Raw genomic sequence first — 27,773 nt, 5'->3', positions numbered from 1 at the left:
TTTTCAATATATTTATTCTTTTTCTGAGAAATAAATTATAAAAGTTGGTATTAGTTTTTATTTATTATTTTTTTTTAGTATATAAAGAAATAAATATGTGTAAATTGAAACTATACCTCTTCAGAATATTCTATTATTATTGTTGCATAACAACCCAAAACTTGTTCTGCTTCATGACCAAACATAATTACAGATACACTTCCAGTATCGTCATTTATTTGAGCATATATTCTTGCACTGCAAATATAGTACAATTTATATATATGTTAATATTCTATTTTAAATATATGTTTGATATTTATATTTATTAAATTAGATAGGTACCGTGGTGTAGTTGTTGATTCATATCCACATAAATAAAGCAATCTTTCATTGTAGTTTTTTTGAGCTCCTTTGTTACATCCAGGACACGACATGTAGTAAAATGATTGTGATAAATTTGTAATAACAACTTTTCCTTGTATCCAGAATTTTGCAATCTAAATAATTAGATTATCTAAAATAGTTAGTGTTATAAAATAATATAAAGTAGATGAGAAAGAAGAAGAAGAAGAAGATGAAGAGAGAAAGAGAAAGTGAATGAGAATTTCTGAGTTGTTTATTCCAATGGGGTGAACCCCTATTTATACAAATACAAGAGTGAGATATTAAGAAACTAAGAAAAAGGGAAACTAAGGAAAAGAGGAATGTTGATTACAATTCATGGTAATAAATAAAAGATTTGGACATCCACATAATTATTAATATTTATAACACTCCCCCTTGGATGTCCATAATAGTTGCCTTATTAAAAATCTTGCTGAAAACTTGGTCAAAGGAAAAAGAGTATAGTGTAAACTAACTCCCTCCCCCTCATTTAGGCATTTGTGGAGATCTTCTAATCGACGAATTTCGATCTTGTCTGCCGTCTTCTCAAATGTTGATGTTGGTAATAACTTTGTGAATAAGTTTGTAAGATTGACACTTGATTGAATATGTTGAACACCAATATGCATTTTCTTGAAGCGTATAAAGAAGAATTTCGTGAAATGTGTTCTAACTCTATCTCCTTCAATGTACCTCCTTTTAGTTGAACGATGCAAGCAGTATTATCCATAGAGAATTGCTTGGGTTGATACTTCTTTATTGAGTGCAATCCATATGTTTCCCGAATATGCTATGCCAATGATCTCACTCACACACATTCTCTACTTGCTTCATAAAATGCAAGTATGTTAACATGATTTATAGTTGCCTCGTTAAAAACCTTGCCAGAAAAACCCAGTGGGACAAAATCTGAGCTAGGGAAAACAGTACAATATATATTTCATATTCATAATTATTTGCAAGTTGCCTCGTTAAAAACCTTGCCAGGAAAACCCATTGGGACAAAACCTGAACTAAGGGAAAAAGAGTGCAACATGAATATGTCTCCCCCTCATGCACATATGATCCATAATTCTTTTGGTGATAATATATCTCATAAGATTATTGTTATCACTTTTAAAATATCACCATATATAATCTTTGATCATATATTTTCTATAACTCTTCCAGAGTATGTATGGACTTCTAAATTATAGATGAGAGGTTCGTGGAACATTAGTCTTTATCCAACTAATTGTATCATTCATGTGTGTACACAACTTTGTTCATACGAAAATTTAAAATTTCAAGTAGATATGAACATAACACATTAATGGTATTATAAATTTTCATTTGTGACAATGATGGTACTCCAAGACCATATATTTATTCCATCTTGTTTTATGATCTTAATTTCCATATCAAATGATCATATATCTATAATTCTTGATACATATGAAGTACTTCAGGACTTCAATACTAATGAACAAACTTTAGACATTAATATTTCTCGAAATACAAAAGAAATAAAAGTTTGTTCTTCAATTAATCAAAAACTCTTCAAGAGTCTATCACAACGTATAATTTACGTATTTATATTGCATAGACAACCATAGGTATTTTTCAAATAATAATTTACTTACATGTCTATATTTCATACAAAGATCTTTGTCATGTAGTGCGCGCGACTTTGAATTTATATCACTTAAGACATGTATTAAATTCTTTTAGAATTTTTAGATAAGGCTTATTTCAAATTCTCACTATATTAGGAGCTCCAAATAAATAACTTTTTGTTGCAACATTTATGTGACGCTTATAAATCCTCATAAAATATATTCCAGGCTATAATCAAATCATGATTATATTTTCTCAATATTTAAGCCTTACTTCAATCAATCTCATGTCTATGCAAACTTTGTACAACAATTCATTATGTACAAATACATATATTCAAATTTCTCATTAGAAATATTTATTTGCACACCCTACAGGTCTTACTTCACTTTATGTGAGTAAATTTGCCTGGATTGCGTCATAATATTTTGGCCAAAAATCAAAATGTATGTCGATGATTCTCGACAAATCTAATACCATGATCCTTACTATCTCATGTTAGTTTATTGCATATGCAAACATTCAATATTTATTGTCGACAAAAATTTTAATAAATGATAATTTCCTCCCATATTGACATAACTTATAGAGATCTCTTTAAATTACATATTTTTCAAATATGTTTATCATTTATAGGTACCTATATAGAATCACTTCAGGGATTCAATTATGATCAAATGTGTTATGTCTAACTTCTCTTGGGAGTCTTTTCGAGTACCGTTTTCATCACGGTTATCATTTTAATGCTTTATAACATTAAGGTATCTCCATGAGTACCTCTAGATTTAACAACTTCAGGGCAAATCAAATGAACATTTATTAATAATTTCTACATTGTTCATTTACGCTTCAGGCGTTTTCAACTCATTCTATCTCAACTTTGAATAATATTGATTTGTAGTTGGTATATATCATTTTGAACTATATTGTTCTTATATACTTTCTGCAAGGATCATTTTTCAAAAATTATCATCGATCCCAACTGCTTCTCTCCCCCTGATCGAGAGAATTTTTAAAAATTGTGATATCTAATAATATTAATATACCTGTAGGGATTTCAGTATATCACAATGAATCAATATTTGTTTAAACTCATATATACTATATGACATTGAACTTCAGGTTCAATAAACTTCAGTTTCAAGTTCAATCCTTATGAACTTAATTCATTTCTAAGAATGAGTCATACGTGTATAATTAGAAATACATAAGTTTACACATTTTGTAAATGCATGATTATATAATCTTATCACATCGATAAGAAACTCTGCAATAAAAATCTAACAATGGCTCAAGATTGTTAAGAAAATATAATTTAAATATTTTCTATGTGCAAATATATGCACATTCTTCTTTTGAGCCTTATAAATTAACAATGAGAAGAATCTTCTGGTTCTTCAACAAAATTTAGTCAAATTTTTTTGACAATTTATTGCATATAATTGATCATGTCAAAATAATTCAATTCATGAACTTCAAGTTCACTATAATTTGTATTTCAATGAAACTTTCACAAGGTAATGTAAAATCACTGCAACATATAAGTAATCATAAAAAGTTTCATTTTTATATACACGAATAATATAATTATATTATTCTCCAAAACATATACAGGAGTCACTATTATGTTTATCAAACTTTATATTTCTTCAGGAATCACTATCATCAATTTAATGATGTGTATAATTTAAAGATACATGACAACTTCATCATGTTATTGTAATGGTTAAATAGATATAACCATAATATATCATTCATTTTTCCTGGTATCTTTTTAACAAGTCGTCTAATTTATTAATAGACTATTCATCAGTCTAATTATCATGACTTGATATATTATATATTTAAATGTACAACAAGTACATACAATAAACTATTTCTTATTACTTTTATAACTAGATAAAAGTTATACATCAGGTACATACAAATATATTTTACTACTCCAAGTAGCAATTGTATGTAAGACTTCTTCAGGAAGCTTTTCAAATAATCATTTTGTGATTCTTTATCACTTTGATTATATTAAATCACTAACGAATATTAGTAAATTATATATCCACTTTTGGGAATATGCAAACTGAATTAAATAGTAACTATATATACATATTCTGTACCAACAATAGTTTGAAACTATTGATTTTAAGAAATAATAAAATATGTATATATTAATTTGCTTCTGGCATTACCAATATATGTGAAATCTATATTCTTTGAAATAGAATTTCATGCCTATTCATTCTCTTTAGGTAATGATATTTAAATATTCTAAATGTACAATAAGTTTGTACAATTCACATTCTATTAAATAATCAAGTATACTTTTATCTTGATTATAAGTGTGTCCGTACTACAGGTACGCGACTACTATTATTCAATTCCACACATGATATATAGATTTTATGCACTTTGATTGTGTGTGGTAGTTCATCTTTTGGTTGTTTCAAATTTCTTCTGGAAATATTTGAGTAGCAAACAATGCCATTGATTATTTAAAATCATTACATTCACTTCGGGGAATGACGTTGAACAAGTAGAACATTATTATAAATTTCTTAAAAATTTATTACTTGTTCATATATAAAAAGAAATTACTCAGCAATTTCTTTAACAATATTTCAAAGAATATATGAATGCAATTTTTGCATAGTCTCCAAGATGTATGCAAAATTTAATCTTTAATATATGTCAGATTCAATAATTTCTAACATTGCAAGTAATAACAATGTATAATAACATGACTAATACGAGTAACCTTTAAAAGTAATTGAATTCAATTCGTATCATTCTCTGCAGGGAATGATGAACAATAAATACATGTCTCATGTATTTAAATAACATTAGTCATGCTCATTGTTATTCTTATACTTTGATGTTTCAATGCAATTTTCTTAACATTCTTTTTAGGTATTCAAAACCCACTATAAAATTGCATCAATAATAATCATTTTTAATGATTCTTTAGTTGTATTTACATAAATACAATCATTTTTTTTTGACAAATATAAAACATTTACTTCAGGAAATGTTTGTCAAAATCTATATCGATATTAGATTACTTTTCATTGTCCTCAAAGAATACAAGAACATATATATAAATATGTATTCATCTCTTTCATTATATATCCATCAACTATATAATGAATATTACGTTTGCATAATCTTCAGGATATATGCAAGATTTTATTGAGGACGCATAATCATCAAGATATATGCAATATTTTATCGAGGATGCATAATCTTCGGGATATATACAATTTTTTATCGATGATGCATAATCTTCAGGATATATGCAATATTTTATCGATGATGCATAATTTTCAGGATATATGCAATATTTTATCGATGATGCATAATCTTTAGGATATATGCAATATTTTATCGATAATACATAATCTTTTGGATATATGTATAATTTATATAGATTTTCTCTATCATATCATAGGCACACATATATTGTAAATATTATGAATGATAAGAACATAATATATATATGAAATTAATAATAAATATATAAAAACATATACATACATATATAATATATAGATATATAGATAAAAAAAGAAAAAGGAAACCAAATGATTCTTGAAATTGTTTCAGTCAGATGAGTATATATATATAAATATATATTTAGTGTATCGTGACTTTGAAACAATTCAAGAACTTTAACTAAATACTTACATTGGGTCTTAGGCAGAGATTCATGCTTGAAACTTGGGCAGAGACTCGTGCTGATAACGTGTTATAAAATAATATAAAATAATATAAAGTAGATGAGAAAGAAGAAGAAGAAGAAGATGAAGAGAGAAAGAGAAAGTGAATGAGAATTTCTGAGTTGTTTATTCCTATGGGGTGAACCCCTATTTATACAAATACAAGAGTGAGATATTAAGAAACTAAGAAAAAGGGAAACTAAGGAAAAGAGGAATGTTGATTACAATTCATGGTAATAAATAAAAGATTTGAACATCCACATAATTATTAATATTTATAACAGTTAGCAATATTTTTAGATATAATTATTAATATATGGAAAGTAAATTTTACCTCTGTTGGTTGTAATGCTATCATTAAATATTGGATATTTCTGATCTTTACAATTTCTCTAATTCCAACTGATGATGAAGAGGCTGATGGATATGTACAACTTGTTGCAATTATATTTTTTATTTTTAATTTATTCTTCTCTGCCCTGAGAAATGTTATAATAATATATTGTTATAAGTAATTATATGTTGTAAGTTTTTATTAGTGATTTATTCGATAATATAATGAATTTAGTTTATTTGATAATTTACCATTTTTTCATTGTTGTTGCTTGTTGTAGTCGTGGATTGATTATGACGTTAGTCATTTTTATGGTTGACAAAGTTAAGCCTTATATAAAATTAAAGCAATGAATGAATAAATTATTATCTATAAAATCTACCCAATAAATTAAAATTTCTATATAAATTACTGTTATTAGTGTATTACTAATTATTAATATATATTTATAAATTTCATTGAATATATATAAAAGTCTTTGATATAATATATAGTGAAATTAATACTCCTAAAACTTATTTCGAAAATTTATATTTCTTTCTTTTTATTATATTATATTAATTTTTTTTTTTTATAAATTTTACAGTTACATATTTTATAACTTAAATATAAAAGTAATTATATATAAATATAAATCTATTGCACATGTTGTGCCTGTGATTTTCCTGTGGTATAAATATATATATAATTGTAGTAATCACCTTTGAATGGTTTTACAGATATATTTGTTACAAGTATGATTGGTTTTCCATCAATCATGTCCGATATTTTTTGGGCTTCATCATTGACAAAGCGACCCCACATGGTTAAACAAATTGGCTTGCAACTAAACATTATAAATATTTATTAAGTTTATATAATATAATTTAGAAATTTAATTTATTTTAATAGGAATTTAAATTTAGTTTGGTTAAGTTTATTTTTTACCTCTTATCAATCAAGTATATTTCTTGTATTCTTTTTATTCCATAGGTTGTTGTTACATCTTTTGGTTCCTTGACTTGTATTGCAACGGCTAATATATCTGCATTTTGATTATTAATTTTGTTTAGATTTAATAAAAAAAATTCATAAAAATAAAATATATTAAGTATATTAATATATAATTACCAATGTCTTCTTTAGAAGATATGTAGGGGTCTAAGTCATTAAAGTTGACTATTTTGTACTCTGGTTGTTGGTTTTTGTCTTCATTTTTTGTCGATTCTTCTATTTTTGTTGTACAGGTGATTATTCATTGATATGGATAATCTTTGTATTTAAAATGGTCATGTGCTTTAGTAACACGTGCATTACTGATGTAATACCATTGATACATATTTAATGTATCTTTCCAAGTGTCGATATCATATTCAAAAATTGTAGCTTCTACTTTATTTCCTTGTGTTAAAGTAAGTATTCAATTTCAATTAAATATATGAAATTTAAAAAATAATATTTAATGTTCAAAACAGTATTAAATAAATTAATTTAGCTTTGCATCAATAAGAGTTAACTTTTGATATTTTTTATGTTTGTATGGACTTGTATGCACCAATGACTTATAACCAACGATCATCTTTGCTTTCCAGTTACTTGTTGGATTGATATTGTTTATTGTAGTCTCCATATTGGTTAATTCTGTAATTTTTAAGATTTATTAACTATAGTGTTAGAAACATAAAAATTTAATAATAATATAATTTATAAAATTTATTATATATTATAATATATATCAATCGAATCATATATATGTGAAATAATATAGTACCAATTTATACTTATAAAAGTATACTATGAATATTATGCATTTGTTAGTTTTTCTTTTTTATTTCGTTTCCCTGTTCTTATCATTTGTTTTGTTTACTAAGATAAATGATTGGTTACACCATGTAGTAATTAGTAAATTTTTTATTTTTGATCTGAATAGTAATTAATAAAGTTGAAATCCGAAAATTCCATTAAAATGATCAATAAAAATTTAGTAAACTAAGAGAATCACACTTATTAATTAATTAGGCATACAATAAAAATGGTACATTTAAAAACTATTTATTCGGCCTAGTAAGTAAAAACAACCCAAGAAAGGAGAAGGCCTAATTGGCAAACCCTAAGTAAGTTTCCATATAATTATTATATCACTTAGGGTAGCCATTATTTTGTCTAAAAAATTCCAAATTATGAGCTCTTCTTCTCCTCTCTTCTCACGGCAGACCTAGAATTTTTATGGTTGAAGAATTATTTTTCTTCTTGCTATACCTGAACGGTTTGCAGGTTTTTTTTCTTATTCTTCAAATAACGGGTAGGGTTATGGTTCTAAAGGGTTTTTCAAGTTTATTATTTGGAATCAAATAATGAAAGAAGGCTACAAATTTTGGGACAATGTGGGAAACTAATGGAGTGATCTTCAAAGAGAATCTTTGGATAATCACAGGTATAGAATTTTAATTTTTCTATGATTTTTCAACATATGTTCTTTTGTTACATGAAAATAGGGTTATGGTTATAAGTTCTTAGGAAACAATGTAATCAATTTTTTTCCTAATATTCATCTTTTTCACAACTACTCATCTTGATCCTTTTAAATAATATGTATTTTCTTTCTTATAACTTTTTTTTAAAAAAAACAACCACAAAAAGTCTTTTAGTTAATTTATAGTTTTCAAACAAAGTAAAGAAAATAAAGTGAAAATGAAATAATTATTTCTTGTCCCAGAATGGAACTAAACCTTAAACTTTACAAATAGAATGGAATTTTAATTTCTAATTAGTTAGAATTTTGAAGAAAAATGAAATTAATAAAGGCAGTATCAATATATTTATAAGCCTAATAGATTAATTTATCTATTTTGAATATGAACGGTCAACGAGAGCAAATAATAATTTTTTTTTGCTATTATTATCTCTTAATTTTATATATAATCATGATATGAATTTAACTAACCTTTTGATTGTTTTGCTTGTTGGGTTTTATGCCCTAAATAAAACTCCATTTCAATGTAATCTATTTTATTCAACATCAATAAAGAAACAGAAGTATTTTTCATTCATTTGTGTATGTTTTGGTTCACCTTATCAATTGTTTGTCTATTTGATTTATAAATTCATCTGAAACCCTTTTCACATACTTGATCCTGTTTATTGTGTTGTCAACACTTTGGAAAGTAAACATGACTATGTGAATAAAGTTTCCTAGATTTATCAGACACAGGGTTTTACTGATATGATAATCTACAACAAGAGTTTACTTGCATTTGGAGAAATGCTATGTTCTTTCCAGAACATTGGTTAAAGTAAAGCTCAGGTTGGGTACATGGAGTATGCATCGGAAGGGACCGATATTGAACTTTGATTTAGATTTATTAAACTTACCGTAATATCTATTCAAGTCAATATCGCCTAGTTGATCCTAGATCAAATGATCTTAATCCTGTTATGATTAGGCTCAATCTCAAGAGGCTATTCGTGTTCATTGATTTGTTAGTTAAGCCTACTTTTAGGTCAGGGTGATATGTACATTTTGAGAACAAGGTAGTGCAATTGAGTGGGAGCGCTAACATAAACATTGAATCTATAACTTCTATCTGGCGAATAGTAAGCAAAGGATGATCTCCTTCGAGCTTGACCAAACGAAAATAAATTGTGGAGTACTCATTTCACATAAGCTGAAATATTATTTATATGGGGTCAAGTGTTTTAAGGATAAAATACATAGTAGGGTGTAACGGTAATCTAATCCCTTTACAGTGTAGATCATTCATATAGAGGATCATTGATCAAATTAGGATTATAACAATGGATAACTATTGATGTGTCTACATGGTGGAACATATAGAGCATTCTATATACTGAGAGTGCAATTCTAAGTTCTATGCGTGGATTCAACGAAGAATTAATAAGTCAGTGAATTTAAGTAATAAATTCTTGATCTACTTATTGGAAGCTCGGTTATATAGACCCATGGTCCCCCCACTAGTTGAGATAATATTGCTTATAAGACTCATATAATTTGTTTTGATTTATCAATTATAATTCTCAATTAGACTATGTCTATTTGTGAATTTTCACTAAGTAAGGGCGAAATTGTAAAGAAAGAGTTTTAGGGGCATATTTGTTAATTATGATACTTTGTATGGTTCAATTAATAAATATGATAAATGAAAATATTATTTAATAATTATTTATAGTTATCAAATAGTTAGAATTGTCATTTAAATGGTTGAATTAGAAAATTGGCATTTTTGAGAAAATCAGATGCAGAAAAGATAAAACTGCAAAATTGCAAAAAGTGAGGCCCAAGTCCATACTGCCATGGCCGGCCACTTTTATAGGAATTATCCTCTGATATTTTCATTATTTTAATGACAAATAATTCAAACCTAACCCTAGTGGAACGCTATAAATAGATAGTGAAGGCTTCAGAAAAATTACACTTTTCATTCAGAAAAACCTGAGCCTTCTCTCTCTATATCTGGCCGCCCACTCCCTCTCTCTCTTCTTCCTTAAGATTTCGAAATACTTAGTGATTAGAGTAGTGCCCACACACAGCAAGTGATACCTCAATCATAGTGAGGAAGATCGTGAAGAAAGACTTTCAACAAGAATGAGTTTCAGCATTAAAGAAGGAGAGAAAAAGATCCAGGTTCAGATCTTGATAATACTCTGCGACAGAAAGGATACAAGGGTTAGAGATCTGAACGGAAGGAGTCATATTATTTCGCTGCACCCAATGTAAGGTTTACTAAACTTTATATGTGTTTATTTCATTGTTTTAGAAAGTTCATATTTAGGTTGTTAATCAACATACTTGTGAGTAGATCTAAGATCCTGGTAAAATAATTTCCAACAACTGGCCTCAGAGCCATGGTAATTGATTTGCTTGCAAGAAATTCGGACTTAAAACGATTGTTTGATGTTTTGGATGGTATCATGTTGTTTTGAGTGTTGTTTGATGATTGATTGATGTTTGTCAATTTTCGTGAAAAATAATTGAATATCTGTTTCTGACATTATTTTTATTGGATAGTATAGAAAAAATTAAGCAATTTACTTTTTTACAGAACTCAATTTCGATTTAATTTGTATTAGTTATGATTTTTTGATGTTTCGAAAAATATCGGAGTCGTGCAACTACACGCGCGCGCGCACGAGGGATGTCTCTCGGACAGCACGCGTTCATGTTGGGTTTTATGCCCTAAATAAAACTCATTTCAATATAATCAGATTTACTTATTAATATAGATCAGAAATAACATTTAATGTTGCATGGTTCACATGATTTATTTCATGATTATATGTACATAATGTATGAATTCATCTGAAACCCTTTTCACATACTTGATCCTGTTTATTGTGTTGTCAACACTTTGGAAAGTAAACATGACTATGTGAATAAAGTTTCCTAGATTTATCAAACATAGGGTTTTACTGATATGATAATCTACAACAAGAGTTTACTTGCATTTGGAGAAAAGCTATGTTCTTTCCAGAGCATTGGTTAAAGTAAAGCTCAGGTTGGATGCATGGAGTATACATCGGAAGGGACAGATATTGAACTTTGACTTAGATTTATTAAACTTACCGTAATATCTATTCAAGTCAATATCGCCTAGTTGATCCTAGAACAAATGATCTTAATCCTGTTATGATTAGGCTCAATCTCAAGAGGCTATTCGTGTTCTTTGATTTGTTAGTTAAGCCTACTTTTAGGTCAGGGTGATACGTACATTTTGGGAACACGGTAGTGTAATTGAGTGGGAGCGCTAACATAAACATGGAATCTATAACTTCTATCTGGCGAATAGTAAGTAAAGGATGATCTCCTTCGAGCTTGACCAAACGAAAATAAATGGTGGAGTACTCATTTCACATAAGCTGAAATATCATTTATACGGGGTTAAGTGTTTTAAGGATTAAATACATTGTAGGGTGTAACGGTAATCTAATCCCTTTACAGTGTAGATCATTCATATAGAGGATCATTGATCAAATTAGAATTATAACAATGGATAACTAATGATGTGTCGATATGGTGGAACATATAGAGCATTCTATATACTGAGAGTGCAATTCTAAGTTCTATGCGTGGATTCAACGAAGAATTAATAAGTCAGTGAATTTAGGTAATAAATTCTTGATCTGCTTATTGGAAGCTTGGTTATATAGATCCATGGTCCCCCCACTAGTTGAGATAATATTGCTTGTAAGACTCATATAATTGGTTTTGATTAATCAATTATAATTCTCAAATAAGACTATGTCTATTTGTGAATTTTTCACTAAGTAAGGGCGAAATTGTAAAGAAAGAGTTTTAGGGGCATATTTGTTAATTATGATACTTTGTATGGTTCAATTAATAAATATGATAAATGAAAATATTATTTAATAATTATTTATAGTTATTAAATAGTTAGAATTGGCATTTAAATGGTTGAATTAGAAAATTGGCGTTTTTGAGAAAATCAGATGCAGAAAAGATAAAACTGCAAAATTGCAAAAAGTGAGGCCCAAATCCACATGTATAGGGCCGGCCACTTTTGTAGGGTTTTACCTCTGATATTTTCATTATTTTAATGCCAAATCATTCAAACCTAACCCTAGTGGAATGCTATAAATAGATAGTGAAGGCTTTAGGAAATTTACACTTAACTTTAACACTTTTTCATTCAGAAAAACCTGAGCCTCTCTCTCTATTCTTGGCCTAACACTCTCTCTCTCTCTCTCTCTCTCTCTCTCTTCTTCCTTAAGATTTTGAAATACTTAGTGATTAGAGTAGTGCCCACACACAGCAAGTGATACCTCAATCATAGTGAGGAAGATCGTGAAGAAAGACTTTCAGCAAGAAGGAGTTTCAGCACTAAAGAATCACAGAAAGAGATCCAGGTTCAGATCTTGATAATACTCTGCGACAGAAAGGATACAAGGGTTAGAGATCTGAACGGAAGGAGTCATTTAATTTCGCTGCACCCAATGTAAGGTTTACTAAACTTTATATGTGTTTATTTCATCGTTTTAGAAAATTTATATTTAGGGTGTTAATCAACATACTTGTGAGTAGATCTAAGATCCTGGTAAAATAATATCCAATAACTGGCTTCAGAGCCATGGTAATTGATTTGCTTGCAAGAAATTTGGACTTAAAACGATTTGTTTGTGTTTTGGATGGTATCATGTTGTTTTGAGTGTTGTTTGTGTTGGAATTTATTTTACCAGGATCTTAGATCTACTCACAAGTATGTTGTTTAATACCCTAAATATGAACTTTCTAAAAATGATAATTCAAACACATATAAAGTTAAGAAAACCTTACATTGATGTAGCGGAATTAATGTCTCCTTCCGCTCAGATCTCTAACCCTTGTATCCTTTCTGTAGCAGAGTATAATCAAGATCTGAGCCCGAATGTCCTTCTTCTTCAAGTTTGATCCTTCACAGTCTTCCAATCTATGATTGAGTTCCTGCTTGCTGTGTGTGGGCACTTACTCTTTCACTAGGGTCACGAAATTGATGAAGGGAAAATAGAGGGATGGTTTCGGCCAGGTATAGAAAGTGGGGAAGGCTCAGTTTTTGTGAAGAGAGAAATTTCTGTCAGAAAGGCTTATGAAAACTTGTGATTTGACTGAGCCATCACTTTCTATTTATAGGAAACTACTAGGTTTAGGTTAGGAATTATTTGGCATTAAAATAATGAAAAAATCAATTTGAAACTCCACAAATAATGGCCGGCCATGGTGTGTTAGTGGGCCCCACTTGATTTTGCAGTTTTATCAAATTTTATTTCTATTTTCTCAAAAATGCCAATTTTCCAATTCTAACCTTTTAAATGCCAAAACTAATTATTTAATAACTAAAATACATTATTAAATAATATTGTCATTTAATTTAATTATTAATTAGACATATAAAGTCCATTAATAAATAAATAAACCTAGAATCTCTTTTCTTTACAATTTCACCCCTGCTTAGTGAAAATTCGTAAAATTAGACATAGTCTAACTTTAGAATTATAATTGATCAATCACGAATCAATTAATGAGTCTTACAAGTAGAATGTTTTCAACTAGAATGGAGACCATGGATCTATATGCTGAGCTTCCAATAAGTGAACCAAATTTACCAAGTAAATTCCTACTTATTAATTCTTCGTTGAATCCACTCTTAGAACTTAGAATTGCACTCTCAGACTTATATAGAGCATATCATATGTTCCACGATATCAATATGCTATCTCATTTAACCATTGTTATAATCTTATTGTGATTTAAAGATCCTCTATATAGATGATCTACATCGAGATGGGATTTCTCTACCGTTCTCACCCCTCAATGTATTTTGCCCCTTAAAACACTTAGCTACCTGTAAATGGTGTTTAGTGATCTAATGATTAGTCAGTTAAACAAGAGCTCATCCATTTACTTCTATTTGCTAAGCTCGAAGGGAATTATCACTTGACTTCTATACACCAGTAGAAGCTATAGATTCCATATTTATGTTCAGCACTCCCACTCAATCATACTATCATGTTCCCAAAATATACGTATCACCCTGACCTAAAAGTAGGCTTAACTAATAAATCAAAGAACATGAATAGCACTCCTGAGTTGAGCCTAAGCATATCAGGATTTAGATTCTGTTAATCTTAAGATCAACTACTGATATTGACTTGGAAAGATATATATAACGGTAAGTTTGTAATATCTTAACTTAGTTGCAATATCGGTCCAGTCCAATGTATACTCCATACATTCAAAACTAGTATACTTAACTAATGTCCTGGAAAGAACATAACACTTACTCCAAGTGTAAGTACACATCATCGCTGATTATCACATTAGTGTAAATCCAATAACACTGATGAAACAGGGACCAAGTCTTTTGATTCATATGATCACAATCACATTCCATTGTGTTGACGATACTGTAATTGTGAATAAACATATGATCTGGATTTAACTGATTCTGTGTGTAAAAGTAATAAACATATTAAACCACTAGCATGTAAAATTCATGCAAACATCAATCACTTCAAATTTCTTATATTGATAACTAATCAGATTGTAAAGAGTTTTATTTAGGGCATAAAACCCAACAGTTTGATGATTGATTGATGTTTATGAATTTTCGTGAAAAATAATTGAATATCTGTTTCTGGAATTATTTTATTGGATAGTATGGAAAAAATTAAGCAATTTACTTTTTTACAGAACTCAATTTTGATTTAATTTGAATTAGCTATGATTTTTTGAAGTTTCGAAAATATGTCACTGCACCACGCGCGCGCGCGGAAATCATGCAGTCGTGTTTCCTCGCCCATGCAACCCTTAGAGCGCGCGCGGACAGTATGCGTACAGCTCGGTTTTTTTTGTTTTTCTTCGATTTTTCATGTTTTTTCAAGATTTAATTTCCGATTTTTTGTGTAGTTCTGTATTTATACATTTACTATTCCTAATTCAATTCTAATTATCATAATTAAATTAATTAATATATTTTTTTAATTTAATTCATGATAATAGTGTAATTTAAATTTGAAAATAGTAAATATCTATCTTTTTGCTTAATTATCTATCTTATTTTAAAATTTGATTATATCTTATCTTATTTTTTAAATTTAAGGTCAGATATTAAATTTTTTAATTTAATTTTTTTTATAAATAATTTGACCTTATTTAAATATAAAATAAGATAACTATAATCATGTAATTTTAAATAGATATAAGATATTTTGCTAACTTTTAAATTTTGTTATTTTATTTATTTAAATTAAATTATAAAATCTGAAAAAGATATTTATTTATCTTTTTTTTAATTTTTATTTATAAAATAACTTTAAATTTTTTAAAAGTAGTTAGCAAATTTTGAAATGATATTTAGGTTGGTTGAAACCTAATTTTTCAAAATTGTAAGTTTAATTTAAAATATTATTATATTAATTTCGAAAATTTTTAAATTTTATTTTATTTTGTTATTTTTTTTTCGAAAATAATTTTTTTTTATTTAATTAATTTTTCGAAATTATTTATTTAAAATTAAATAAATCCTACATCCAACTATCCAGCTAACCTTATTGCAGGAGTGTATGTTCTTAGCTTGTTTGTAAGTTTTTAAAACCTATTATTGCTTGATTGCAAATAGCCATGGTTAACTTGTTGACAGATCCAATGATCTGATTTTAACTCATGGCTCCCTTGGTCAAGTAAATAATTTGTAACAGGTATATTTACAATCTTCTTTCATCTGTGTATGACCTAGCAGCATGATAGGATCCATCCAAATTGTGTGCCTGTGTGAGCCTATGTGTTTAATTTTCATTATAGATGCATATAGGTTGTTGTTGCTAAATAAAATATCATAGTTCTTGATAGATTTTATCTAGGCCCATTTAGTTTTGGGCCTATTCAATTAATAACAGTTGTTCATTTTAAGGTTAAATTCCTCTCTTTTGGGCCTTGTGTGAGAGTTGGAAGCCATAGTAGTGGGTACGACATACTGAACCCAGCCCCCCCTCACATGAACCACCCCAATTGTGAAGGCCCATTTGCCTGATTTGAATAACTGTACTAGGTTAAATTAGTTTAACCTAATAAAATTGATTAGCAACATAATTAATTTCATTTATTTTGAAATTAATTTAAGAAAACCATAGTTTAAAGAATTTTTATTCTAAGCTAAACTATATGTATTTTCTTGCATTTAATTAAATATAGAATTATAACCATCTAGATTCTTTCTGAAGCTTAATTTAATTTTTTCATTAAATATTCCTACTTAAGTTGATATTTAGTTATTTCTAACTAATCAACTTAAATCTGAATATCTTTTGGATTTAAAATTTCAAAATTAAGTTGAGGAATTTTAGGCATTGGTTATTAAGATTCTTTAGATATTTTTTAAGCTGATATTTTTTCAAATATCAACTTAAAATGGAATATTTTCAAATTAAGTGGTTACAACTTAATTTTAATTTAATTAAGTCTAATTTGAAAGATATTTAAGTTGATTTTTAGATTCTTCTAAAACAACTTAAACAAGATATTTTCAAATTTGTTCGATATTTATTCGAATTTATTTTTCGAATTTAAATAATAATTGAAAATTAATTAAAGTTGATTTTTTATTTAAACCAACTTTAATTTGTAATTTTTCATTATTATAATATGGAATAAAAGATTATACAAAATACATATTTTAAAATAATGAGCTTTAATCAAGAGACATTCGATCTCCATTGTTGGTTTTACATCGCATTTGTTTTAGTGAGTAATCCTCCCTTATGGAGGAACGTTCATTAGCAATTTCGCACCGTTTAATCTCAAAAGATAAGTAGTTTGTAAGTGTTTTATATGGTATGGATCACCCTAATGGTGGCGACCATATTTGACTTGCAAATTATGAAACAATGGTGGAAGCTCATAAGATAGAATAGCCTTGACTCTCGCCTAAACGGGACAACGCTGAATTCAAATCTTGATTGAATAAAAGGTTGCTAGAATGATTATCATTTTAGATGAGTTGACAACTCTATTCAATGGATGATGCTTTGACTCTCGCCTAAACGGGACACTGTATCAGTTTGTTGAAAGACCTTAGAAAATAAACTATGTTAGATTTAGTATTTTTATAACATATGTGATTATTTGTTATTTTCTGAACATGTGTATGAATTTATGAACCAAAACCTTACTTCTGTTTTATTGATGTGTTGTAGTGCCAATATGAATAACCCTCACCCCGATCCTCTCCTAATTAATATCTTAGCAAAAGAACTCTATAGTGTGAAAATGCATCCTGGTAGTTGCATAAACTCGCACCTGTTGATGATGATCTGAAGTTCCAAAAGGCAAATCTACTAGGAATTGATTTATCAAGAGAACAATGGGTCCAATTCATTCTTAATAGTCTTCCTCCGGAGTATAATGAATTTGTTGTTTCTTACACGATCAACAATTTCAACTCCTCCGACATGGACAAGCTCGAATCAGAATTACGAGCCCATGAACGGAATCTGATTGCAATGGGTCCCCCTGGGTTTGCAATTCATAATCAGAGGAAAAGGATTAAGCATGAAGGCTCTAGCAAAGCTGCTTCTTCAAGTACAATTATTAGACATAATCTTCTATGTTCAAATTGTAATGAAAAGGGACATCAAGAAGAACGATGTCCCCGGCTTCTAAACAATTCAAATGAAGGTAATGCTTTTGTCTTTAAATCATGTGTTTTAGAGAACGACAAATCTGTTTGGATTGTTGATTCTGGGTCTACTAACCATGTATGTTCTTCACTGCAGCTGCTTGAAACTTGGGAAAATCTGCTTCCAGGAGAGTTAAAGCTTAAAGTTGGTAATGGCGAGTCAGTGTCGGTCAAAGCTAGAGGAAAAGCCCGCATCAAGTTTCAACAAAGATTTTTAATTTTAGAAAATGTTTTATTTATTCCAAACTTTAGTAGAAACTTGATTAGTGTCTCATGTTTGCAAACACAATCTTATATATTGAATTTTTCGAGTACTAATTGTTCAATTTCTCGTAATGGATTTCAAATATGTGTTGCTACCATGGAACAAGGGCTTTATGTTTTAAGACCGAATACACTAATCTCACTAAACAGTGAACTTTTCAATGTAGCTAAACCTAGAAACCTCAAAAGAAAAGAGATTGATAATGATGATCAAACTTATCTATGGCATTTACGTTTAGGTCATATAGGCTTTGATAGACTCAATAGGCTAACCAAAGGCGGTCCATTAAAAAATGTCGTCTTAGGTGAATTGCCAGTATGCGAGTCCTGCCTAGAAGGAAAAATGACTAAGCGTTCTTTCTCTGCAAAGGGAGAGCGTGCCAAATACACCCTAGGGTTAGTGCATTCTGATGTTTGTGGACCTCTGAATGTAAAAGCCCGAGGAGGTTATGAGTATTTTGTCACTTTCATTGACGATTACTCTAGATATAGTTTTCTTTACCTAATGCAAAAGAAATCTGAAACGTTTGAAAAGTTTCAGGAGTTTCATGCTTTGGCTCAAAACCAATTAGGTAAATCATTAAAGATCTTGCGAATTGATAGGGGTGGAGAATATATGGATATGCAGTTCAAAGATCATTTAATTGAACTTGGAATTGAATCCCAATACACTGCCCCAGGCACTCCACAACAAAATGGAGTTGCAGAAAGAAGAAATCCCACTCTTTTGGAAATATTAGGTCTATGCTGAGTTATTCAACTTTGTCTACGGCCTTCTGGGGATATGCTATACAGATGGCTAATGACATTTTAAATGTTGTTCCATCTAAAGCAGTCCCTAAGACACCCGTCGAACTTTGGAATGGTCGTACACCTAGTTTACGCCACTACAGAATTTGGGGGTGCCCTGCTCATGTCTTAAGAAAGAAAGAAGGCAAACTTGAATCACGTAACGAAGTATGCATGTTTGTCGGAAATTTTAAAGAGACTAGGGGTGGACTATTTTATAGTCACAAGGATAACAAAGTGTTTGTTTCTACAAATGCTACTTTTCTTGAAGAGAACTATATTAAAGACATCAAACCGAAAAGTAAAGTTGTTTTAGAGGAAATGCTTTCAGATATAACTCCTTCCAATGTTCCGTCTTCTTCCACTCAAGAAGAGGACAATCCCACTCCCTCAGTCGAACCAACTGAGAAATCTATTACCAAAGCATCTGTTCAGAAGATCACCGCTCCTCGTCGTAGTGGGAGGGTTTCAACAAAACCAGCTCGTTATGGCTTGGATGGTGAACTCAATATGGTCGTTGGTGACGGTATTGAAGACGATCCATTAACCTATAAACAGGCAATGGCTAGTCCGCAACGGAAACGATGGTCGGCTGGCATGGATTTAGAAATGAATTCCATGAAAAAGAACAAAGTCTGGGAATATGTAGACGAACCTGACGACTATCATCCGATAGGATGCAAGTGGGTTTACAAGAAGAAAAGAGGAGCTGGAGGCGAAGTCGAAACTTTTAAAGCTAGACTTGTAGCCAAGGGTTATACCCAAAGAGAAGGCGTGGACTATGAGGAAACTTTTAGTCCTGTTGCCATGCTCAAATCCATCCGAATTCTTCTCTCCATAGCCGCCGCTTTCGATTATGAAATCTGGCAAATGGATGTCAAGACTGCCTTCCTTAATGGGGTACTTGAAGAAACCATCTATATGGAGCAACCAGAAGGCTATGTTCTTCCAGGGCAGGAAAAGAAAGTTTGCAAATTAAATAGGTCTATCTATGGACTTAAGCAAGCTTCTCGCTCATGGAACAAAAGGTTTGATGAAATCATCAAGACCTACGGCTTTCTTCAGAATGAAGATGAACCTTGTGTTTACCAACTCAAGGAAGACCAAGTAGTAGTATTCTTGGACCTTTATGTTGATGACATTTTGATTATTGGAAACAATATCAAGAAAATGACTCACATCAAGGAATGGCTCAACACTCAATTCGATATGAAAGATTTGGGTGAAGCAGCCTATGTTCTTGGTGTTCAGATTATCATAAACTGGAAGAACAGATCTCTTGCTCTCTCACAAACAACCTACATTGACAAAGTTTTAGAGAGATTCTCCATGAACAACACCAATGGGGCAAACATGCCTTCTAGATATTGTATTCGTCTATCTAAGGAACAGTCTCCTACTGATCCTCAAGAGATAGAGGACATGGCGAAAATTCCCTATGCTTCTGCAGTTGGAAGTCTAATGTATGCAAAGTTATGCACTAGACCTGACATTTGCTATGCAGTGGGAATCGTGAGCAGGTATCAGTCTAATCCAGGACAGGAACATTGGAATGCAGTTAAGTATATTCTGAAATACTTAAAGAGTATAAGGAATCTTGTGTTAGTCTACAAGGGTGGTGCTTTAAATCCCATAGGCTACACTGATTCAGATTTCCAGGCAAGTCTTGAAGACAGGAAATCTACATTTGGGATGGTGTTTACTCTTGGGGGTGGAGCAGTGGTTTGGAGAAGTGCAAAGCAAACCGCGATATCGGACTCGACTATGGAAGCTGAATACATAGCTGCAGCCGAAGCTGCTAAAGAACTTGTCTGGCTAAGAAAGTTCTTCACCAGTATCGGTGTCGTACCTGGAATGGAAAAGCCTCTGGTCCTACTTTGTGATAATAATGGAGCGATAGCTAACAGTATGGAACCTCGAAGCCATAAGAGAAGCAAACACATTGAAAAGGAAGTATCACATCATCAGAGAATATGTGGCAAGAGGGGATGTACTAGTTGAGAAAGTGGACACAGAAGATAACTTAGCTGATCCATTCACCAAAGTCTTGGCCGTGACTGCATTTGAAAAGCACCCTCAGAATTTAGGATTAATTGATATGTACTGATTAGTTTTATATTAGTGCAAGTGGGAGTTTGTTGGGTTTTATGCCCTAAATAAAACTCCATTTCAATGTAATCTATTTTATTCAACATCAATAAAGAAACAGAAGTATTTTTCATTCATTTGTGTATGTTTTGGTTCACCTTATCCATTGCTTGTCTATTTGATTTATAAATTCATCTGAAACCCTTTTCACATACTTGATCCTGTTTATTGTGTTGTCAACACTTAAGAAAGTAAACATGACTATGTGAATAAAGTTTCCTAGATTTATCAGACACAGGGTTTTACTGATATGATAATCTACAACAAGAGTTTGCTTGCATTTGGAGAAATGCTATGTTCTTTCCAAAATATTGGTTAAAGTAAAGCTCAGGTTGGGTGCATGGAGTATGCATCGGAAGGGACCGATATTGAACTTTGATTTAGATTTATTAAACTTACCGTAATATCTATTCAAGTCAATATCGCCTAGTTGATCCTAGATCAAATGATCTTAATCCTGTTATGATTAGGCTCAATCTCAAGAGGCTATTCGTGTTCTTCGATTTGTTAGTTAAGCCTACTTTCAGGTCAGGGTGATACGTACATTTTGGGAACACGGTAGTGCAATTGAGTGGGAGCGCTAACATAAACATGGAATCTATAGCTTCTATCTGGCGAATAGTAAGTAAAGGATGATCTCCTTCGAGCTTGACCAAACGAAAATAAATGGTGGAGTACTCATTTCACATAAGCTGAAATATCATTTATATGGGGTCAAGTGTTTTAAGGATAAAATACATAGTAGGGTGTAACGGTAATCTAGTCCCTTTACAGTGTAGATCATTCATATAGAGGATCATTGATCAAATTAGGATTATAACAATGGATAACTAATGATGTGTCTATATGGTGGAACATATAGAGCATTCTATATACTGAGAGTGCAATTATAAGTTCTATGCGTGGATTCAACGAAGAATTAATAAGTCAGTGAATTTAAGTAATAAATTCTTGATCTACTTATTGGAAGCTCGGTTATATAGACCCATGGTCCCCCCACTAGTTGAGATAATATTGCTTGTAAGACTCATATAATTGGTTTTGATTAATCAATTATAATTCTCAATTAGACTATGTCTATTTGTGAATTTTTCACTAAGTAAGGGCGAAATTGTAAAGAAAGAGTTTTAGGGGCATATTTGCTAATTATGATACTTTGTATGGTTCAATTAATAAATATGATAAATGACAATATTATTTAATAATTATTTATAGTTATTAAATAGTTAGAATTGGCATTTAAATGGTTGAATTAGAAAATTGGCGTTTTTGAGAAAATCAGATGCAGAATAGATAAAACTGCAAAATTGCAAAAAGTGAGGCCCAAATCCACATTGTATGGCCGACCATTTTTGTAGGGTTTTCCCTCTGATATTAATGCCAAATAATTCAAACCTAACCCTAGTGGAATGCTATAAATAGATAGTGAAGGCTTCAGGAAAATTACACTTTTCTTCTGACTTTTCATTCAGAAAAAACTGAGCCTCTCTCTCTCCCTATCTTTAGCCGCCACTTCTTCTCTCTCTTCTTCCTTGAATTTCGAAATTCTTAGTGTTAGAGTAGTGCCCACACACAGCAAGTGATACCTCAATCATAGTGAGGAAGATCGTGAAGAAAGACTTTCAGCAAGAAGGAGTTTCAGCATTAAAGAAGGAGAGAAAAAGATCCAGGTTCAGATCTTGATAATACTCTGCGACAGAAAGGATACAATAGTTAGAGATCTGAACGGAAGGAGTCATATTATTCCGCTGCACCCAATGTAAGGTTTACTAAGCTTTATATGTGTTTATTTCATCGTTTTAGAAAGTTCATATTTAGGGTGTTAATCAACATACTTGTGAGTAGATCTAAGATCCTGGTAAAATAATTTCCAACATTGCTTCCATGAAATTACCACTTCTGCTGTTTATATTATTAAATTTGTTGTAAAATATTGTGTATGTTATTGACTTTTATATTGAAATTCTTTATAATTTGAATGGTCATGCCATTTAGGATTGTTGTAATGGTTGGAATTATTCAGAGTAATGAGAAGACATAACTTTTTGTGATTTATTATTATTATTATTTTTTTTTTGCAACTTTTTGGATTTTTTTTTTGTTTTACTTTTCGGTTTGTTGCAATTTTCGACATTATTTTGGTATTGATACGGAAATCCTATCAATAGTTGTGTTACAATATAGGTATTCTTCTGAAATACTTGTTTATTATTATTATTAAAACACACTTAGTAATATTTATTATTATTATTATTGTTATTATTATTATTATTATTTCAGCATAAATAGTTGTAGATTTACACCCTATTTCTGTTATGAATTACTTGATGGATTAATAGTTGTGCATAAATGCTAATAATTCATATTACTAAGTTTTTTAAAATGAATGTACATTCAATTTTCTGATTTTGATAATTTTATATTACTTTGAATTTTTCGTCTTTGTTCTGTTACTTTGCTATATATTATTCACCGCTTCTGTTTTCATACATGATATAAATCTGTGTTAAATTGTATAAGGTGAAGAGTAAACATAATATGATGTGTATGTGTTTTATTCTGAAGTTCTCTTTCCGTCATGTATAATTGCTTAGCACTGTTCAGGTACATAAATTCGGTGTTCCAACATTGGAGAAGATAAAGCATTATTCATTCTTTAATTGCCTGTATAACCCCTGGTCTGCTTGATTTTCGCCTTACTATTTGTACTATAAATAGCCATCTAATGCTGTACATTCATTTTTTTTCAATCCAAGTAATAGTGATTGAACTTTCTCTTTCACAGTATGTCTAACTGAACTTAAAGATTGTTTGATGCTTCAAGGCTTAAGTTTTGGTAGCTTATTATCTTTTATTATTCCAATTGGTTTAGATAGTTTTTGTTCTGTCCAGCTTGATTTCTGTTATCCAGATTCAGATGCCTTGGATATGTTTCTCAACTGGTATCTTGGTATGATAACAAGTGGGACTTTGTCGGGCTCGAAGGCTTGCACAAGGTCAGTCAATCAAGATACAGCTATTTGCTTCATTTCCTGTTCAAATTGATGGGGAACCCTGGTTTCAGCAATCATGTACATTGGCTATATCTCATCATGGCCAGGTTCTCTTTCTCTCTCTCTCTGGCATTAAATAATTTCTTTTATCTTGATCTAGTTGTTATTCCATTATTGCTTGTCTATTGCAAGAGTGTTGACCTATTTCACTTCGAGAAAAATGGTTATTACTGGTTTCTCAGCTAGTTTTGGTAGTTCTATTTTTTTTTTAAAAAAAATATATAATTATTATTATTATTACCAGTAAATATCTGGTCTCCTAATTAAATAATTTTGCGCCTTAATTTAATAGGCTTTCATGTTGAAGAGGGCTGTGGAGGAACCACTTGGTCATGCAGCAGCCATAATTACAGATGTCCTTGACAATGCAGAGACCAACAGTGTTATCAATGCTTCACAGAAGCGGGCTCTCCTTCAAGAAATGGCATTGAGGCTGTCTTAAAAGTCTTGTTGTGCACTAGTAGGAGTGACTTTTGTGGTTGTGATTTTTTTTCATGAGATTTATATTCTCTTCGTCGCGGAATCGACACATGTAACTTTTTTTCCTTTCTTTTACGAAGAAATATTTTACTGATGTTGATCACTCAATGCTTTTAATTGAAGCATGATTGTACATGAACCTTGTTCAACATCCATGGAAATGAAATTTTGTTTAGCGCTTTTTTTATTTTTCTTTTCTTTCTCACTTCTATGTTGAGTGATGTTGAACTCTGGGTTTATGAAACAATATGAAAATATCTTTTGTTCTATTTCAGCAGCCAATTACTATTTTCTTTCTTAAACTTAGAAATAGACAAATTAAATTGATTCTCTAGATACCTTAGTTTAGTAAAACTGTAATGGAAAACTACATAATATATTATAATATTATGTATATATTATATTTAATGTTTCTCTTAGTCATTTTTTATTTCGACTTCAGAAATCATGGAGGATAATTTCTCAATTGACATATTAATTTTACATTCTAATATGTCATTTGAGACATAGATGGTATACTTTTTCTGATGGAATAAAATATGAAAATTTAAAATGTTGTTTTTGATCTAGTGTATCTTTATTTGAATGTGACTGCACATGATGTGAATTGTCTGTTGTTGTTGCTTTAACTGATTCAGTGAATATTATTTATGGGTGGATGTCATGTATCATTTTTATTTGAAAAATACATTGGAGAACTCATATTTTTCTTGATCTTATTTATTAACTTTTCCGTAATTTGATAGATTCACCGGCTCATATTTTCTTTATCTTTAGTTGAAATCAAAAGTATTTTTCACACCAAATATTAAATTTATAATGTTAGATTAATAAGATAAATATGTCTGATTTGGAAATAAATGTACATTGGGAATTTATAAACTTAATCTTGACAATTCAAGTAATTCAGTAAATACAATATTTTTTGTGTAATTTTTTGCAAGTTTCTGAGATGATACTGGTCGTATTAAAATTTTTACTGTAGATGATGTTTTTGCCCTTGATAAAGCTACATATAATTGGCCATGTGAGAATACTGGTTGAGTCAAATAAATACCAACATAATCCAGTGTTTGTCCTTGTGACTTATTTATCGTCATTGCAAAACTTAATCTAATTGGGAATAGAGTTCTTTTGAATGGAAATCCAGTATTTTCATCAACATTAGGTAAGAACGAAATCCTTGGTATGAATACTCTTTTTCCAATATAATGTCCCACTGCAATTTCTGCGTCTATGATATTTCGATCAAAACCTCTTCAAATTAGGCGGGTTCCATTGCATAGTCCTTCTGAAGCATTTATGTTTCTGAGTAGCATTATTGGACAATTCTTCTTAAGTATTAATTCATGTGGCGGGAGTCCATTAGGAGTTAATTTGTGTAAGAAGTCTTCCATTACAGGTTGTTCAAATACATCTATGGTTTCGTCATAACTATAATACCGTTGTGCTTCACTAGGGAATCTATTAATTAACAATGTGTTTATTTCATCTATAAAATCATTTTTCGGTGTTAATATTGCTCGATTCATCATAGTTGAAATATTGTTTGAAAAATCAGTAAGGTTGTTGAAAACATCTTCTATCAGTTGATCAACGGAAATCTTTTCTTCAACATATGGAATAAGCATTTGGTGTGGTATTTTTATCATTTCATTAACTGTGTTTGGAGGCATTCTGTTTCCAACTTCTAATACATAATTTGAGAATGCTGGATCTAATCTTGCTCGCATGTTTTCTATTAATCGGACTTTGGTTAATGTAGACCACAAATATGAATATACCAAACTTGATTGAACTTGTTTTTCTCTTGTACCTTTACGAACTACTGGTAAAACTTGTCTAAAATCTCCACCAAAAACAACTACTTTTCCTCCGAATGGTAAATCTGAATCAGTAATATCCTTTAGCATTTGGTCAAATGCTTCTAAATGTTGTTTTCTTGTCATTGGAGCTTCATCCCATATTATTAATTTTGCTTGGCGAAGTAAGTTTGCTAGACCACTTTGTTTGCTCACAGTACATGTGTTTTTATCTCCAGTATGAAGTGGAAGTTTAAACCTTGAATGTGCAGTTCTCCCACCAAGAAGAATGGATGCAGCAATACCTGAAGATGCAGTTGCTAAAGCTACTAAATTTGTTGATCGTATTTTAGCCAAAAGAGCCTTGTATAAGAATGTTTTTCCAGTTCCACCAGGTCCATCTATAAAGAAAGCAGCACTTTTATTGTCAAATACTTTTTCTAAGATAGCATCGCAAATTTCTTTTTGTTCGGTATTTAAGTATTCTGATGCTGCTTTATCTTCTTCTGGGGCTTCGACACCTAGTTCATCGTTGACTTCTCTTGTCTGAATTTCTTCATCATCAAATGAGATGTGGTTGTCTATGAGATTGAATGTGTTAATATCTTTCCCCATTGACTCAATTGCTAAAGCAATTAACTTTAGTGCTTCGAGTCTTACGTTTGAAGTGGAATCTTCTGATGTTTTGTAATCCATTGACATGTCTTTTTCGAATCGTTCCCACAGATATCTTGGATTATTAGGATTACAAAAGACCAATATTGTTGCAAATAACCGTCTCAAACTGTTAGGCATTTGGAATATTGATGCTTCTTGCAAACAATCTTCTAAGGTATTATCTGTTTGGAGAAGACCACGCATTGTTGCTGCATCACGAAATGTGTTGGGTTTTATGCCCTAAATAAAACTCATTTCAATATAATCAGATTTATTTATTAATATAGATCAGAAATAACATTTAATGTTGCATGGTTCACATGATTTATTTCATGATTATATGTACATAATGTATAAATTCATCTGAAACCCTTTTCACATACTTGATCCTGTTTATTGTGCCGTCAACA

At 30.4% G+C, this 27,773-nt stretch overlaps 1 protein-coding gene and 1 long non-coding RNA gene across 2 annotated transcripts; one reads left to right on the top strand and one right to left on the bottom strand.

Annotated features, from left to right (window-relative positions):
* The first annotated feature begins 22,943 nt into the window (after positions 1–22,943).
* LOC115713433 (uncharacterized) lies at positions 22,944–25,091 on the top strand. The gene is made up of 2 exons (XR_009687291.1): positions 22,944–24,471; positions 24,717–25,091. It is a non-coding gene; the product is annotated as an uncharacterized LOC115713433 (long non-coding RNA).
* A 1,072-nt stretch (positions 25,092–26,163) lies between these two features.
* Positions 26,164–27,567, bottom strand: LOC133036868 (uncharacterized). The gene has a single exon (XM_061113631.1). It carries the CDS (start codon positions 27,565–27,567, stop codon positions 26,164–26,166), a length of 1,404 nt encoding a protein of 467 aa, XP_060969614.1.
* Positions 27,568–27,773: the final 206 nt, after the last annotated feature.

The sequence above is a fragment of the Cannabis sativa genome, chromosome 4 (assembly GCF_029168945.1).
Source record: "Cannabis sativa cultivar Pink pepper isolate KNU-18-1 chromosome 4, ASM2916894v1, whole genome shotgun sequence".
Classification (NCBI taxonomy): domain Eukaryota; kingdom Viridiplantae; phylum Streptophyta; class Magnoliopsida; order Rosales; family Cannabaceae; genus Cannabis; species Cannabis sativa.
Note: the sequence above shows the minus strand (reverse complement) of the source record. Positions and strands in the feature narration are given on the sequence as shown.

Excerpts from the sequence above, each read along its gene's own strand:
- LOC133036868 (XM_061113631.1), bottom strand. The coding sequence starts at position 27,567 with ATGCGTGGTCTTCTCCAAACAGATAATACCTTAGAAGATTGTTTGCAA.